The sequence below is a fragment of the Zootoca vivipara genome, chromosome 12 (genome assembly GCF_965207765.1).
Source record: "Zootoca vivipara chromosome 12, rZooViv2.hap1.1, whole genome shotgun sequence".
Taxonomy (NCBI): Eukaryota; Metazoa; Chordata; class Lepidosauria; order Squamata; family Lacertidae; genus Zootoca; species Zootoca vivipara.
The window spans coordinates 43,913,604-43,931,671 of record NC_142595.1 but is presented as its reverse complement, the minus strand read 5'-3'; the positions used below and the strand labels follow the sequence as shown (position 1 = coordinate 43,931,671).

The following is an 18,068-nucleotide window of genomic DNA, read 5'->3' as shown; positions in this document are numbered from 1 at the left end:
TGGGCTCCCCAATCTCTATCACCGCCAATGAAAACTGACAGATGGATGGATGGAGAGATGGAGAGCCTATTCATGTGATGCTGACACAAAAGCCCTGCATACACACACACACACACACAATGTAAAAGAAGGAAAGTTTATGGGGTTGGGGTTCTTCTGACTCGAAGATTCTACGATCCCCCCATGGGCTTAGCCAAAGGGGGCGAGGGGGGCAGCTGTTTCCTTAAATCAATAAAAAATACTTAACTAACTGAGGTTCTGCCTCCCCTAACATCCAGCCTGCCCCCCTAACATAAAGCCTGGCTATGCCCCCCTTCTTTCTCCCCTGGTCTCTCTCCCTACCTCTCTTCTCCCCCTACCTCATACTGTCTATAACATTAGTACTGTATCTCACATCGAATGTAATTGATCTGTAGAAAGGATTCTATGAATTGAAAACAGAGACGCTGTATGTACTTTTGCTCCCCGATAAAATATTTTAATAAAAACAAATTTTAAAAAATAAAATAAATAGTCCTGCTGGATCAGAACAAAGGCAGCTACAGTAAGTCCACAACTTATTCAGCGATTATGTTCCGGGATCACACCGAAAGCCAAAATCACATATAGTGAAAACACTTTAGGTCAGGCATCCCCAAACTTCAGCCCTCCAGAAGTTTTGGACTACAATTCCCATCACCCCTGACCACAAAACATCTGGAGGGCCGATGTTTGGGGATGCCTGCTTTAGGTTCAATGGCAGGTCTCATTGCCAAAGTCCTTTTTTCCTGGACACACCCACTCTCTTTTTGCCCTCTTTTAACTGTTTTAGTTTTTTTTTTTTTGCCAAGAGCGTCAAAAGCTGAATGAGCACATGTTAAATGCGTGTAAGTCGCGTGGTCTTACTGCATCTCAGGGGCAGGTCACCATTTCCAGCCTGAGGCAACATGTGCAACCGTGCTGGGGACACATGTCAGTGGCGAACAGGATGAGAGGTAAAAAAAATTCGGTAGAGCCAGAGGCAAAACGTGACTGTCACCTTTGTACCGTAGTAACATCTCTCCTCCATTCTCTTGACCGGAGTGCGAGGATCATGCACTCCAGATTTTAATGACTCCCCCCTCAAAGAATCCTGGGAATTGTAGATCACGGCCCCCAGAACCCTTAAAAATACTACAGATCTGGGGGCCGTGATCTACAATTCCCAGGATTCTTTGAGGGGGAATTCTTTGGGGAAACAACCCCGCCCCAAGGACTTCTAATATGCGTTCAGCGTTATCAGTAAGCATGCATGGCGTCGTGCCGCAGTCCTGCGCGCCCTGGCCAAGGAGGGAGCTCCGTGGAATACGATGCAATTCGATTGTCCAATATATTGTGCAACCGGCACAGCGGACTCTGCGTGTGGCCGGATCCTGCTTGGATCCAGGAGCGAAGGACCGTTGACTCACTCATCACAGTGTCTCACCAACAAAGGACCGTCTAATGTCCGTCTCTCTGGTTGTTAAATTTAGCAGGATAGGCAGCGGAACTGTCCAATATTAACGGGACTTTCGCGGTCAAGGGGTCGCTCCGCTCCGCGCGCCGGATCTTCATCACCCTCCCACGCCTTTCCCGGACCTCAAAGAAGACGGGGGGGGGGCGTCCTTGGGTGCCTCTGCAAGCGTGTGACACACACATAGCGTCTTATATCTCCCGCCCCACATAAAAAAGGGAGCCTTGCCCGAGCACATCCCGCGAGCGCATTCAAACATCTGGAGAGAAAGTGTGTGGGAGGGAGGGGGAAACTTTCACTGCGGCTCCACCCCCGCATGGCCCACACCGCTGTTCTTCCTACCCCCAAAGCACCTGCCTTCTTGATCCCTCCTCCCCATGCCTCTTAGAGGGGGGTGGACTTTGGTCCAGACTCTGACGTCACTTGGAGGGGGGGCTACCTCTGCCTTTACCTGCCAGCCCGCGCAGTTTCGGAGTCCAAACGAAACCTAGTCGACGGGTGTCACTTTTGCAGCAGCGCGTCTTCGCCGTCGGGGCTTCTCCCTTTTGCCTGCCTGCTTGCCACAGCAGTACCCACCCCTCCACTCCACTCCCGGTTCTCGCCATCCCATAATCTGCCTTTGCCATCGGCATCCTCCTCTCGTCGTCGCCGTCGTCGCCGTCCTCCTCCTTCTCCTCTCCATCACCATGTCTATGATGCTGGAGACCGTCGGTTTTTTCCTGGCGACCATCGGCTGCGGGATGTTGGGGATCACGCTCTACAACAGCTACTGGAGGGTCTCCACCGTCTCCGGCAACGTCATCACCACCTCCACTATCTTCGAGAACCTGTGGCAGAGCTGCGCCACCGACTCCACGGGCGTCTACAACTGCTGGGAGTTCCAGTCGCTGCTGGAGCTGCCAGGTGAGCGACAGGGGAGGGGAAGCGGCCGAGGGGTCCTCGGATCTCACAGGACAGGAAGGCAGGTTGGCATCCATGCATAAGGGATTGGCCATGGGAATGAGAGCGAATGCACATGGGAATGGCACTAGGTGGCCATGGGAATGACAATGAATGCCATGGGAATGCCACCAGGTGGCCATGGGAATGACAGTGAATGCCCATGGGAATGGCACTAGGTGGCCATGGGAATGACAGTGAATACCCATGGGAATGGCACTAGGTGGCCATGGGAATGACAGTGAATGCCCATGGGAATGGCACCAGGTGACCATGGGAATGACAATGAATGCCATGGGAATGCCACCAGGTGGCCATGGGAATGACAGTGAATGCCCATGGGAATGGCACTAGGTGGCCATGGGAATGACAGTGAATGCTCATGGGAATGGCACTAGGTGGCCATGGGAATGACAGTGAATGCCCATGGGAATGGCACTAGGTGGCCATGGGAATGACAGTGAATGCTCATGGGAATGGCACTAGGTGGCCATAGGAATGACAGTGAATGCTCATGGGAATGGCACTAGGTGGCCATGGGAATGACAGTGAATGCTCATGGGAATGGCACTAGGTGGCCATAGGAATGACAGTGAATGCCCATGGGAATGGCACTAGGTGACCATGGGAATGAGAGCAAATGCCCATGGGAATGGCACTAGGTGGCCATGGGAATGACAATGAATGCCATGGGAATGCCACCAATTGGCCATGGGAATTTCAGTGAATGCCCATGGGAATGGCACCAGGTGGCCATGGGAATGAGAGCAAATGCCCATGGGAATGGCACCAGGTGGCCATGGGAATGACACTATATGACATATGAACACAAGAAGAGCTTGCTGCAGGCATAGGCAAACTCGGCCCTCCAGATGTTTTGGGACTACAACTCCCCTCATACCTGACCACTGGTCCTCCTGTTAGCTAGGGATGATGGGAGTTTTAGTCCCAAAACATCTGGAGGGCCGAGTTTGCCTATGCCTGGCTTGCTGGATCAGGCCAATGGCCTGCCTAGCCCAGCATCCTGTTCTCCCAGTGGCCAACCAGATGCCTGTGGTAAACCAGCAAGCAGGATTCAAGCACAACAGCATTCTTTCCCCCGATGGTTTCTAGGGACTGGCCTTCAGAAGCCTTGTGGCCTGCAGCTATAGAGGAGGCAGATCATCCCATCCTGGCTAGTAGCCATTGACAGCCCTCTCCTCCATGTTCGTGTCTAATCCTCTTTTAAAGCCTCCTTGTTGGTGGACATCACTGCCTCCTGTGGCAGTGAGTTCCTTAGTTTAACAAAGAGCTTTCACGGTGGCCGGTGGTAGCCATGGAGAATGATTCCGAGTGGCCATGGGAATGGCTCCGAATGGCAGCTGCATTTGCTCCTTGTAGTACCTGTTTGGGCATCCCAGAATAGTTTCTTTTCTACCCGCTTCCACCCACACATAGGCTCCAGTCTATTTTCCTACTGGGCAGCTCTTAGTAGGCATCAGGTGGGTTTCTGGGCAAAACCTACCCAGGCAGAGTCCCTTCTCATTGAACCTGTTGCAGCAAATTCCTAAGAGAGCCCTTCCTCTCTTTACCCCTTTCCTCCAGGCTGGATGCCTCGCCTTTACATTCGTTTCTGGAAAAGCTGGGTATATTTAAGTCCTTTACCCATGCTCAGAGACGCCTTGTTATTAGTTTGAATATTGTATAGTGAATCTAGAGAAGAAAGGCTGCCAGAAAGTGTGATCCAGAATTTTAAACTCTACCCCTGGGATAAACTGCCAAGTCAGCATGCCCTTTGCTAGCTTATATAACCAACAGCCAGTCGGACCTTTTCAGTGGGCCTGCAAAAGCCATGACAGAAGTTCCTCTGAGCATGTGCAGAGCAATCTCCTTTTCCCATTAGATCTGGCCTCGATGCAGGCTTGAAACCTTCTGTTACACCTTTCTGCCAAGATGCTCCCGGATCTTGAATAGTTGCACGACAGGCAGAAATTCAACAGATGTAGCTTCCATCAGCATCGAGCTAACGTAGCGCTACAAAGAGTTTTCCCCGTGGAATTTCTGCGGAAGAGACAATCTGGGAGAGTAATCCCCATCCCCTTTCCCTTTCCCAACTGTGCACTGTTGGGCGCATAGCTGCCAAGTTTTCCCTTTTCTCGCGAGGAAGCCTATTCAGCATAAGGGAAAATCCCTGTAAAAAAGGGATAACTTGGCAGCTATGGTTGGGCGGGGCGTGCGATATGGGTACGTTACCTGTTCGATTGACCATGATGGAATCAGACTTCTGTGTCAAAAACAAACAAAACACAGTCCTGAACCGTGAGACATTTTGATGTGGTGCTCTGGGGCATGTGCAGAGTGCTTTTCTCTCTCCGCACCCCTACACATCTGGGGTTTGGGGAAGCGTTTCCGTCTTAGAGGGCGTGGGGGGGGGAGATGCCGATTGTGAGCGTTTCTCCTAAGGCCCTGCAGGGGGCAGCGATGAGCAATGAAATGATCTCCGATAGGAAAAATAGGTTACAAGAGAATAAACTGGCTTTTGGCTGCAACTGTCACCTCATACGCCAAACGGGGTTGTTGTGTTAGTCTGCATCCTGGTAGGTTGTTTGCAGAATGGTTCTGCTAGCTGCAAACGTTCAGAACAGCTGTGTATCTGCTGGCACGTGGGGAAGGTAACATCATGGAAAAAAAAACAAAGCAAAAGGCGTCCTTTCCAGGTGGCTGAAGGGGGCTGGCGACTGTGTGCAAACCGAGGTTGCCAACTGCTCGCGCAGCTGTGCTTTTAACCGTAGCTCGATGCAGTGCGTGGCGCGTACTATGTGCGAACTGCCACCGATGCTTGTGATCTCTCCAAACCGCTGCAGGCTGCTGTCAGCTAGGTGTATTCAATTGCTCTGCCTGTGACCATTCCTTCTGTTTCCGATGTCCAGGCTTTGAGTGCCGTGCCGTCCGTTATGTAGCCGAAATGGAACTTCCCTGCGCAAGGGGGGGATCCATCACGGGCAGCCTTAGAAGAACCCTAAAGTTTTGCAGATATGTAGAACGCTTTAGGAGGGGGGCGGGACTAACGGAGAGAACTCCCCGCCTCCAAAAAGAGCTTCTGCCCAATAAGAACCGAGCAAACCTGGTGGCCGCAGAATGCTGACGGACAGTAAGGAGAGAGGGATGGAATGGAGTGGTTTAAGAAAGGGCATGGCTGGCTGGCTTGCATCATGAAGAGGAGCGTTTCAACAGGCACAGCTTTGTTGTGCTTTACTAATATATAAAAGCGATTTTGCCCCCTCTCAGTAGTAGATGATCCTGTGTGGGTAGCGATAGAAGAATCTGACCACGCTGCTTTTTCTCAGCATCTCGTTTTTTGTTTTTTCTAATCTTAACACTGAGAGCCAGTGTAGTGTTGCGGCTGGGCGACCTTAAGCCAGTCACTCACTCTCAAACTACCTTACAGGGTTGTTGTAAATGATAGAGTGGAGAGGAGGAGACCTGTTGCACCACTCTGAGCTCCTTGGGAAAAGACAGGGTCTAAATGTAGTAGTAGTAGTAGTAGTAGTAATAAATCAGTTATTCACACCAGCTTGTGATTTGTTTGTTTATTTATTTTTAAAGAATTTATGAAAATTCACTAGCATTCTTAGTGTCAATTTATCCTAACACTTTTTTTGCATGCAATTTTGCTTAATGTACCTAATAATAATAATAATAATAATAATAATAAATCTGTCGTTTTTGCAAAGCAATTCTCCCTAGCAGAATGCATTTGTATATGTTAGGCTCACAAATACATTTGAATAGGTTGTTTTCACTTATAAATGAATTCTCGTGTACACTTCACTCTGGTGTTTGCATTTTTGTACATACTGCCAAGCTGAAGAACAGCAATGCCAAACTCACAGAAGTGTGAATTTTGAAGGATGGCTCACGGCTGTGTTTTGGTTCGCTTTTTCTTTTTGAAAGTGTGAATTAGGTAGCTACACCTCTAAATTCAAGTGGGATCAGATTTCCCTTCCCATCTTTTATGTGCAGGTCATTGGGAGGGGACAATCAATTGGAGGAGGCTTTGAAGTCCCTCCTTCTCCTGGGATCCATTCCTGCCGGGTCATCAATCACCCGTCATGAGCAGGAACAGGTTCAGCCGAAGACATTTTGCTGCCTTGGGCAAAGGACAAGATGGTCCTCCTCCTGCCTCCAACATCCTCCATGTCACATAAAGATGATGAGTAGCCTGGTACCTGAATATTGGTTCATCACTGGCAAGAGGACAGCATCCTTCAGGGCACATGAGGACAGCAGGACAGTTTTTAGGGAGTGCAAGACAGGCAGTGCGACACACCTATCTCTCATCCTCCTCGCTAGGGAACAGCTAATCTGTCAATTTTGTTCTCTCCTAATGTTTCATTTTTCCAGTCTTCAAGTTCAGCTCTCTACATTTTGACATCAGTTAGCAATTTTTAGCTCTGCGAACAAATAAGTACAGTACATTTAAATTCAATCCAACTTTTATTTTAAAAAAAAGGTCTCATGAAAAAAATCACCAGTGATTACCCCCCCCCCCAATATACACATTTTTGTAGGCGGTTTTGCCTACTACTATAGTAACATGGTTCTCAAACTTGATCCATTCCAGAAGTCCATTCCAGTCCCTGCTCCTGCCAACCTAGCAGTTCAAAAGCATGTCAAAGTGCAAGTAGATAAATAGGTACCTCTCTGGCGGGAAAGTAAACAGTGTTTCCATGCGCTGCTCTGGTTCGCCAGAAGCGGCTTAGTCATGCTGGCAACATGACCCGGAAGCTGTATGCCGGCTCCCTCGGCCAGTAAAGCGAGATGAGCACTGCAACCCCAGAGTTGTCCGCGACTGGACCTAATGGTCAGTGGTCCCTTTACCTTTACCTTTATATTACCTTGGTTCTCAAACTTGTTCCATTTCGGAAGTCTGTTCCAAAACCAAGGTGTGCTTTCCCATAGAAAGTAATGCAAAACAGATTAATCCATTCCAGACTGTAAAAAAACAACCCCTAAAACAGCAATTTAACATGAATTTTACTATCTAACGAGACTATTGATCCATAAAATAAAAGCAATAATCAATGTATTGTACTATAAAATAAAGAAGGCAGTATTGTAGATGATAAATTTTCCCCCTCTTACCTGCATTGATGATAGCCATTGTTTGGATTGGGGGGGGGGGCTTTTATCCATTTCTGCAGTCACACAATCAATCAATCAATCAATCAATCAGTAGTTGAACTGGGTTCCACACAGTCACAGAAACAAATTAACTGAAAAAGCCTCAGAAACAAAAATGCAAAATAAATAGCAAAAACAAAAGCGCCAAATTTTGACTTCCAAAATGTTTGAAAACCAAGGTGCAACTTCTGATTGGTGGTGCAGGTGCTCTGGAAACAAAAGCTGACAGTTGCATCGGATATTTGGCTTCCAAAAAACATTCGAAAACCGGAACGCTTACTTCCAGGTTTTCAGCATTTGAGAACCAAGGTACCACTGTATATACATTTTTGCCAGCACTTTCCACTAATAATAAACGATTTTTTTTTTGCGTGCTATTTTCACGAATACAACATGCCTTTTTTCATGAACACATCACCCTGGTGCATTTTGTACACATTACTGGGATGGAGAACGGCACTGCAACATTCACAGAGGGGCAAATGAAAAGTCTGGCTTCCCTCTTCAGCTCAGTCGGAGTTTATTGAGCTGCGAGAGCCATTGGTACTTGGCCTATGTGTGAGTCAGCATGTTTGCCACAGGAAAGAAGGGTGGGTGGAGGTGGGAAGAAAGAGATTTCAACACCTGGACAATGAACTGAGGCAGGACTGATGACCACAGAGCTGTCTTCAGATCGGCAGACAGGATAGTCTGGGCCAAAAAGGATGTGAGCGGGGAATGGCAGAACCTGTTTCTTACTTCTCTGTTTATTCTCTGAGACACACCTCCTCTGGCACAATCGGTCTCCCTCCCCTACCACCCTTCAGCAAAGATCTGGAATTGAAGCCGAAACTGTGCTGGGGGAAGAGGTGTGCAGATCTCCTATAGCGAGAGAGTGAGATGTGTGACATTGCTGGACAAGGATTCAGTGTCAAATCAGTTTGGCTAGTGGAATCTGCATGCTCTAGCTGTTCCTTTCTTACCAGGGAGAGTCTGTGTTGTTCCTGGGGAACTTGTCTGCTGCAAATTATTGCCCACATTTTTAAAAGCCATTGCCTTCATGGGCTTAGTAGCCAGGATTTATGTTGTGCGGGGCGGGGGGGGGGGACACCCTCCTGTGGCCCCCCCTGTCTAGTTCTGTCTGGCAGATTCAGAATGAAATGTCTCAGCAGCAGTTGTTTCCAATTACTTTCTTTTGAACCCGAGGGCTCAGAAAAAGCTGTCAAAATCTTTGTACGATTTCTACTTTTAGTTTTTCTGTCTTTTCTTGAAAATATTTTTTTAAATTAATTTTCAATTACAATAATCCAATAAAAGGCTCATTTTAACATTGCCAAATTATAATACCATTAATAATGCTGATCATTCAAAAGCCAAATTATACAATTTAGGTGCCCCCCACGTGCTAGAGTTGATGATTTGATGATTTACTATATTTCTGCATTCCAAAATCTTATAAATTTCCATTACACTCCAGTCAGAATAACAAACCCTTATGCCGCAACTGCAGTTTAAACTACTTCCATCCACATTAACACATTAAATGATTTACAGGTGAAGCATTTAAACTCTCTCTTTGTTCTGCTTGTGTGTGGCAATTATTCTATCAATGATGTTTCTTCCTCGATTTCTACTTTTAGTTAAGTATTTTTATTTATTTACTTGATTTCGGGGAGGGGGAGGCAGCTGCCTCCCCCCCCCCCCGGCTACGTCCATGTTTGCCTTCTTAAACTGTGAACTTTAGTTCCTTTTGGATAAACCTGAGTTTGTTCTTTTTAAAAAGGAACTTTCCAAGTTCTGCTCTAGGTGGTGGTCTGAGAGGACATCAAGCGTCCACTTTGTTTGAAACCTTGTTTGAAATCTGGGTCTAGTCTGTGCCCAGGAAACGCACAGGGAAATCACCTTCGTTTCCCTGATGGAAGAAAGGCAGGATTCAAAAAGCAAGAAGATCAATGGTAATTAAACCATGGAGCAAAACGAAACAGTAGTGCAGTGCAACAACTTCACGCACCCAGCCTCTATCTCTGTGTACCTTAAAAACACGCACACAAAAAAGTGATATGCGGAAGGTCAAATGGTTAAAAATGGCATTTTAAAGAGCCATTGATTTGGCTTATTTGCTTGTGGGAAGCGTTATCAACAGGGTTCAAACAGTCACCCCCCACACACCCCAAAGAAAAGGTAAAGGGATTTGTGGTTTTGGCATGCACAGCTCAGTTTCACTGCTTATTTGTCAATAGCCCTCAGTGTGCGTATAGTGTGTGTGTGTGTGTGTGTGAGTGTGTGTGTGTGTGTGTGTGTGTGTGTGTGTGTGTGTGAGAGAGAGAGAGAGAGAGAGAGAGAGAGAGAGAGACTACTGGGCAGACCCACAGGTGTGGAAAACTCTTCAAATGACACCTTTGCTTTACTCCAAAAGCTACTCGAGACTAATACCATGCCCAGGAGGTGGGGGGAGGCAGGAGAAAAATATAACGAGATTGTTTTGCCATGTTTTTGTGTTACAAATTTCAATTACCGATGTTTTCCCGTGTTCCGAAGGAATTGCTTTATTGCGTATTTTATTTACGTATGGATTTTTATAATTGATTTTATACTTGCAAACTCAGCTAGACCGATACTTGGAGGTGGTGATGATGTGGGTCAGTAAACTGATGCTGAATCCCAAACAGACAGAGGTGTTAGGCGACCCGAATTCTCACATCCAGGAGGTGGGGAGATGGCCCCTTTTGGACTAAGATGACTTGGCCACTGAACTCCACACTCTGGTAACTTCCAGATTGGATTATTGCAATGCGCTCTGCGTGGGTCCGCCTTTGAAGAGCTCTTCAGTTGCTCCAAAGGGCAGCAGCCAGATTACTGTGTTTAGGGCTTGCATGTTTAGAACTCATTCCTGTTTTAAATAGCTGCACTTTCAGGAATTGTGAGGCCCAATTCAAGGTGCTCACATTAGGGTTTAAAGCCCTAAATGACTCACGCCCCCAATAACCTGAGAGACTACCTCCTTCCCTACAGACCCTAAGATCGGAGGAGCACGAGGCTTTCAATCTCAGGGTTGTGGGTTCGAGCCCCACGTTGGGCAAAAGATTCCTGCATTACAGGGGGTTGGACTTGATGACTCTGCGGTCCCTTCCAAATCTCTGATTCTGTGACCTTCTCATTTGTTCCACCACCCTCAGAAGATCGGATGGTGGCCTTGGTCCTGGAGTGTGCGTTCTCTGTGGCAGCCCCTGAGTTGGGAAACTCTAACCCAAATTTCAGGATTGTGTTGGAAAGTTCTGCCTGGGTCAACACTGACCACTTTTTCGCTATTCCTCTCCAGCTTACCTGCAGGCGTCCCGAGCCCTCATGATCACTGCGTTGGTGCTGGGCTTCTTGGGGGTCCTGTGCGGCATGTTGGGTCTGCAGTGCACCAAGGTGGCAGAGGGGAACCCCAATGTGAAGGCAAAGATGGCGGCTCTCGCGGGCTGCATGTTCATCTTGGCTGGTAAGTGGAGCGAAAAGAGGGAGCCTCATGACTGTTGACCAAGACGGAAATTACTTGCTGAACAATGTTCCTGGATTCAAAGCTGGAGGTGGTTCATAAGCCTTTTGGTTGGAGTGGGGAACCTCTCTTATCTGGCACTGGGGATTCTGCCCCCTGGACACACCCCTCTCCCCAGGCCACACCCACTTAGCAGCCCTACTTACTGTCAGTGGCTCCTGGTTGGTTGCCAAGGAAAGTATAAAGACAAGGAATAGTTTTTTTACCATCCTTTTTGATTTCAATCTTCACAGAGAACCCAGCCTCTTGGATAATTGCATTGTCTGAATGAATCTCTCCAACTTCCTCATTCGTCATTCTCATTGTCTCCTCTATGGGTGCTGCTATCACGTGCCCTCTGTCTTTGAGCTCTTTGCTCTCCTACTCTTAAGGCTTGCCAGGTTCTGGGCGATGGAGGGTCTGGAATGCTTTCTAATAACAACATGTCAGCCTGGCTCTCCCATGATTCCCCAGCTTTCCTCCCCATCTGCCTCTGAGCTGTGACGTCCCTCAAACCCCTGCTGTAAATCTATACTGTCTTCTTCTTCCTCCTCCCCGGAAGGGCCAGGATGGGGAGGCAGTCTCCACCATTCCTCCTTTGCCCAGTCCCTGACACTTACATATCCTTCCCAGAGTGTTTTTGCTTGGCCGCAATGGGTCCTTGAACTCTGACAAGGCCTCTCGCTTGCTTGGATGGAGAATAAGAAAGGGGAGGGTGTGAACATTATGTACAAATATTATTTATTTGTGTAGCAGAAGCCATTGCAAACACACACACACACACACAAAATACATAAAACAGAATAAAATGCATTACACAGCTAAACTATTTATTAAAACCAACGCTTCTGTCATAAGAGTCTGCTCCTCAGAAGCATTTTAACTACCAACCCTACAAACTTTTCTCCCTAAAATTGCTGCTCTAAGAGGTAAAAGAAGTGCTGTGTTCACAGAGGGGTGTGTGAAGGAACTAGCTAACTGTAGAAAGCTAGATGCAAAATTGACACCAGCTGCTCATGCCCATTTCCCCCCTCTGGCTCCACCTGACATTGTCATGTGTCTCTTGGAAGGTCCCACAGATGAGAACCTGGCCCTCCATCTGAAAGTGGTCCCTCCCCCCCCCCGCTTGGGGTCTCCCAGTGGCATAGGAGACAAAGAACAAGCAGGGAAGGTTGTCATTATTTTATCTCCTGCCACATCGGGAGATTTAATAAAACTGGGGGAGGAACCTTTCTCAGCTTGAGGGTCTCGTCTCCTTAATAAACAATGTTGTGGGGACCATATGCCCAGCCACACAAACACCATAAATTTCTACACACACGGACACACACACACACACACACACACACACACACACACACACCTCTCCATCTGGGCATCATCACAGTTCAGGGACACATTCCAGCCTTGCAAAAACATTCAAGGAAGGGTGCAGAGCAAGGGCCAGACTGAAGAATCTTAAGGGCCGCATTTAACCCCTGGTTCTTTCCTAAGTAAGTCTTGTCCTCCTCTACTGGCGATTGTTGACAGTCTGCTTGAGCTACCAAAAGCGTCACTCTTTAGTACGCAGAGATGTGCCAGGGCTTTGTCCTGTCCTAAACAACCTTTCTTTTTCTCCTTGTTCAGGTATCTGTGGGATGGTGACCATCTCCTGGTATGCCTTCAATATCACTCGGGATTTCTTTAACCCCCTCTTCGTCGGCACAAAGTAAGTCTGCCAAGGGGCAGGAGGGGTGGGGGTGGGGTGTCAGATCAAAGGACCCTGAACAACAATGAAATAGGGGAAGAGAGGAAGTGCTTCTTTCTAGGCTGTCTTAAAGACTGGGTCTTTCTTTACAATGACTTTACTGTAATATAAAATACTTAAATAAATTAGTGCTAGCACTAGGAAACTTCAAGGACGCATTTCACCCAGGCAAAAACATTTAGGGTGCCTCGCAGGACCAGGGAGGGGGTGTGGCCTGGGGAGAGTCTCATGGGCCAATTAGAGAGGACGGGGTCCTGAAAGCATAGCTGCCAAGTTTTCCCTTTTCTCACGAGGAAGCCTATTCAGCATAAGGGAAAATCCCTTTAAAAAAAGGGATAACTTGGCAGCTATGCCTGAAAGACCCTGGGCCTGCAGTTCCTGACCCTTGTTTTACAGGACACGCCCTTGACTGCTTTTGCAGTCTTAAGTGTCTTAAGAGTCAAGGGTAAAGAGTTTTATTATCTACGTAGTTTAGTTGACCTCAACACAGGGACAGGGAGCCTGTGGCCCTCCAGATGGTGTTGGACTACAACTCCCAACATCCCTGACCATTGGCTTTGCTGCCTGCGGGGGGCTGATGGGATTGGGAGTCCAACTGCACCATCACTGGCATGCCATGTTTTTTGCAAACATGCCCCCCCACCCCCCATGTTTGCTTTTGCAACCTGGATTCCTTTTGGATAACAAAATGTGACGAAAGGATTTTAACCAAGATTCCTTTGGGATGGTTTCCAATGTGCAGGTATGAAATTGGACCTGCCCTCTACCTGGGCTGGAGCGCCTCGCTGCTTGTGATAATTGGAGGAGGGTGCCTGTTCAGTTCGTGTAAGACCCATTTGTCCCAGGAAAAGAGGTGAGAGCACTTTTCGTGGGGTGGGTAGAGGGACTTGTGCCTTCCTCCCTTTCCCCCTCTGGGTTCGAGCTGAAGGACCAGGTGCGCAGCCTGGGAGTCATTTTGGACTCGCAGCTGCCCATGGAGGCATAGGTCGATTCTGTGTCCAGGGCAGCTGTCTACCAGCTACATCTGTTACGCCGGCTGAGACCCTACCTGCCCGCAAACTGTCTTGCCAGAGCGGTGCATGCTCTAGTTATCTCCCGCTTGGGCTACTGCAATGCGCTCTACGTGGGGCTACGACCCAGAAACTGCCAACTAATCCAGAATGTGGCAGCTAGACTGGTGACTGGGAGCAGCCGCAGAGACCATATAACTCTGGTCCTGAAATACCTACATTGGCTCCCAGTATGTTTCCGAACACAATTCAAAGTGTTGGTGCTGACCTTTAAAGCCCTAAATGGCCTTGGCCCAGTATACCTGAAGGAGTGTCTCCGCCCCCATCATTCTGCCCGGGGTCCGAGGGTCTTCTGGCGGTTGCCTCACTGCGTAAAGTGACAGGGAACCAGGCAGAGGGCCTTCTCGGTGGTGGCGCCTGCCTTGGGGAATGCCCTCTCATCAGATGTCAAAGAAATAAACAACTACCTGACTTTCAGAAGACATCTGAAGGCAGCCCTGTTTAGGGAAGTTTTTAATGTTTGATGTTTTGTTGTGTTTTTGATATCCTGTTGGGACATAGCTGCCAAGTTCTCCCTTTTTTAAAGGGAAATTCCCTTATGCTGAATAGGCTTCCTCGCGAGAAAAGGGAAAACTTGGCAGCTATGTGTTGGGAGCCGCCCAGAGTGGCTGTGGAGGCCCGGCCAGATGGGTGGGGTATAAGTAATAAATTATTACGGTATTACCTGGAAAGAAAAGGGAAGGCAATGAGAGTTTGTCATGACTTCCTGCCTTATGGCTATTTGTCCATCTAGCTTAGAATTGTCTTCTCCAGGGACAAGGAGCCTGGGTACCTCGAGAGGGTGCTGGACTTCCATCGGCTCTAGCCAGCATGCCCAATGGTCAGCGATGATGGCAGTTGTAGTCTCACAAATCTATGGAAGGCCACAGGTTCCCTTATAAAGTGGGATGGTTATGAAAGCAGCAAGAAAAGGGGTGGGGCAATTCTGAGAGGAAGCAACAAAGCAGAAGCCACCTCAAAATTTATCGAATAGTAACCCCCCAACACAGGTTACTACCCCCAACATGGGTGACGCTGTGGGTTAAACCACTGAGCCTAGGGCTTGCCGATCAGAAGGTCGGCGGTTCGAATCCCCGCGACGGGGTGAGCTCCTGTTGCTCGGTCCCAGTTCCTGCCAACCTAGCAGTTCGAAAGCACGTCAAAGTGCAAATAAATAAATAGGTACCGCTACAGCGGGAAGGTAAACAGCATTTCTGTGCGCTGCTCTGATTTGCCAGAAGCGGCTTAGTCATGCAGGCCACATGATTAGATGAGCGCCGCAACCCCAGCGTTGGTCACGACTGGACCTAATGGTCAGGAGTACATTTACCTTTACCTTTAACCCCCCAACATCTGTTTTTGTGTCTTCACAGCTACACTTATCCATACAAGGCCCCCAAGAGTGCTCTGTCGGCCCCCACCAACCCAGCCCCTCGCCCCCGCAGGGAGTCTAACGCCAGCAGCAATGGAAAGTATGGGAAGAATGCTTACGTCTAAGCCTTTGCAGTGGGGTGACCACCCCTGTCTGTTTGCATTTTTCCAAAAGAGACGTTTTCAGATGCTTTCTTGGTTGCACAGGAACCCAAAGGCTTTTTTAACGGAGCTTGCAAGCCATGGTAGGAAGGGCTCTTTTTCTCTCTCACACATCCCACTCTCTGCTCCAATTCCTTTGGACATTTCTGGTGATGATGATGGTAATAGGAACTGGGCAGAGACACTGAATCCACAACCGACCCTGGAAAATGCTGCATGGTGCTCAGATCTTCAGTGCGGAGGAGAACTGTCCACATATAATGATTTTGCCTTCCTTCTCCTCTGAATGGAGACGGTTCCCTATTGGTCAGTTAACCCTGGCCTGCTAGGTTTTGGCTAGCGTGTCATTGGGAGCAGATGGCTTCTTAAAAACGACAGAGGCAGGGAATGAAATCACACCATTTCTCTTGTGAGAAATAACTTCTCGTCTGTTGCAGACATTTGCACAGGTCATATGCGCTTGGTGATTGGGAGAGAGGCCAAAAAAGATTTTGAATGTGCTCAGAGGAACTGTTTTTTATCATTACTTCCTACAGCCCAAAGCGCCACCAAATACTTGGATTGGTCTCTATGGGGAAAGAAGTAGTCTGAACTCCAAATAGCAACAAAATAGTATTTTCTGTAGGTTTTGTACCCCCTACCTCTGCACACCCCGACAACACCCACAATGATTGAGTTATCTGGATGGGGGGGGGGAATGGTATTGAATCAGGATGACAGTACTGAATAAGGCTTGCTGAGACAGACTAGGATTGCTTCAAGGATTTGTAAGACAAACTTTTAAGATGTGGCTTTTTAAAGGTGCCCCCCATTGGACTTCCACTCCCATCAGCCCCAGTCAGCTTGGTCTGGGATAATGGGAAGTAAAGTCCAATCATAAGCAGAAGACTTCAGATTCCCACTCGCTGAAGTAGCAAAGTGGCTTCAAAATGTAAAAAAAACCCCAGACATCCTGTAGAAATTTAAGCTTTTGCAAGAACTATCAGGTCTTGTGTTGTAAAGCAAACCAGCGTTGCTTCTGTATCTCATCCCTCTCTTACTAGCCTTAGAGTTTTTTGATTGCTCTTTTGTTTTTGAAGATGGGGATCAGGTAGATCAAAAGATCCGGTGCTTTGTCATCAAGCATGGCATTGGGTATATATTATCTCCAGCAATTCACAGCAGAAAATACAGTTTGGGGTACTTTCAGGTTCCACTAGGAGTCTCCCCCCCCACCCCCAATTATTACCTACTGCTTAGAGCACACCTCTGCCACCTTTCAGATTAGTACTACCGCGTTTCTCCGGAAATAAGCCATACCCCCCAAATAAGCCATACCCCGAAAATAAGCCACCGTGGTTTTTTTTTGAGGGGAAAATATAAGACGGTGTCTTATTTTTGGAGAAACACGGTAGCTACTATGCCCTGGTTTATTCCACAGCAGCCTCTCCTACTCTGGTGCTTTCCAGATGTGGTTGAGCTACAACTCCCATCTTCTCTGACCGTTGGCCATGGTGGCTGGAGCTGACCAGAGATGAGAGCCCAGTGTCATTTGAAGGGCATCAGGTTAGGGAAAGTGGCTCCACAGCAGGGATCAATGTTATAATCTCTGCAGAGTTACAAATCGCCATGTGAAAGGCACAGCAACATGGGCTGGTTGAAAAGTTGGCAACCAAAGGCAAGCCTTTGTTCTGCAATAACACCTCCTGGCTTGGCTCCTGAAAAAGCGGGTGCAAGAAAATTGAGGTCACCCTTTCATGCAGTGTTGCTGGTTTGGAATTTCTGCTGAAAGGGCCATGTCAGCCTTCCTACCGGCGGGCAGGAAATTCAAATGCAGCTGGAGGTGCATATTGAAGTTTTGCATTTCAGAATATGACACACCAAGCTGGTGACTTGAAAGCTCTCCTAAAGCTCTGGTTGAAAGGGATCTCTACTTCTGACAATTACACATAAGGAGGTTAATAATAGCACCTGGACTCTGGACTTGTACAGAACGTTCAACAGCTCCTCTTTGTGATAAGTATTACTCAAAGATACTCAACACGGCAGCCTGGGGTAACTTGGCCTCCCTCCATCCGAGAAGAGGAGCAACTGGACTCCTACAGATAAGAAAACGCAAATTTTGCTTTGACTTTGAACCAAGTCTTTGCTCACTCAACGCTGAGAAAAACAACTCTGGGAGCACATGACCTGTGCGCTAGAAGCACTACCTTGTACATTTCAGATTTATATATATTATATAAAAAATGAACATTGTTTTAAATGACAATTGACTGGTGTCTGCTGTTTACAACCAGCTGCAGGAACCCAACTAAAATAAAAGCAGGATTCTTAATCAGAACCGAAGTAGGGCAACCCAGCCAGGACTGATGGCAAAGTCCTACAACCAAGTGCTCTGAAATGACCACTTCGGACCAGACTTCACTATGTTCTGATCTTTTCATCCAGGAGCTGCTCACCACAACCCCAACTCTTACCACACTGACACACACACACACGAATCAAAAAAGGCTCTTTGCTTTGAGGGACAATGGTACATTGAGCTCCATAATCCTCACAACCTTGCGAGGTCCTATGATTCCTCTCCCCATTCCTAATTGCAGGAGGGCCGAAAAAACCTCCATTTCTCCTCTTGCAAAATACTCCTGTGCCCTAGTCCTGACACCGCCTGGGGGCTCCGGATCCTGC

The 18,068-nt window shown here is 47.8% G+C and overlaps 1 protein-coding gene across 1 annotated transcript; it reads left to right on the top strand.

The window, feature by feature from the left end:
* Positions 1-1,709: 1,709 nt before the first annotated feature.
* On the top strand, positions 1,710-17,649 carry CLDN15 (claudin 15). Its single transcript, XM_035135413.3, has 5 exons — positions 1,710-2,374; positions 10,872-11,036; positions 12,699-12,780; positions 13,562-13,672; positions 15,242-17,649. Exons 1-5 carry the CDS (start codon positions 2,158-2,160, stop codon positions 15,363-15,365), a joined length of 699 nt encoding a protein of 232 aa, XP_034991304.1. The 5' UTR covers positions 1,710-2,157; the 3' UTR covers positions 15,366-17,649.
* Positions 17,650-18,068: the final 419 nt, after the last annotated feature.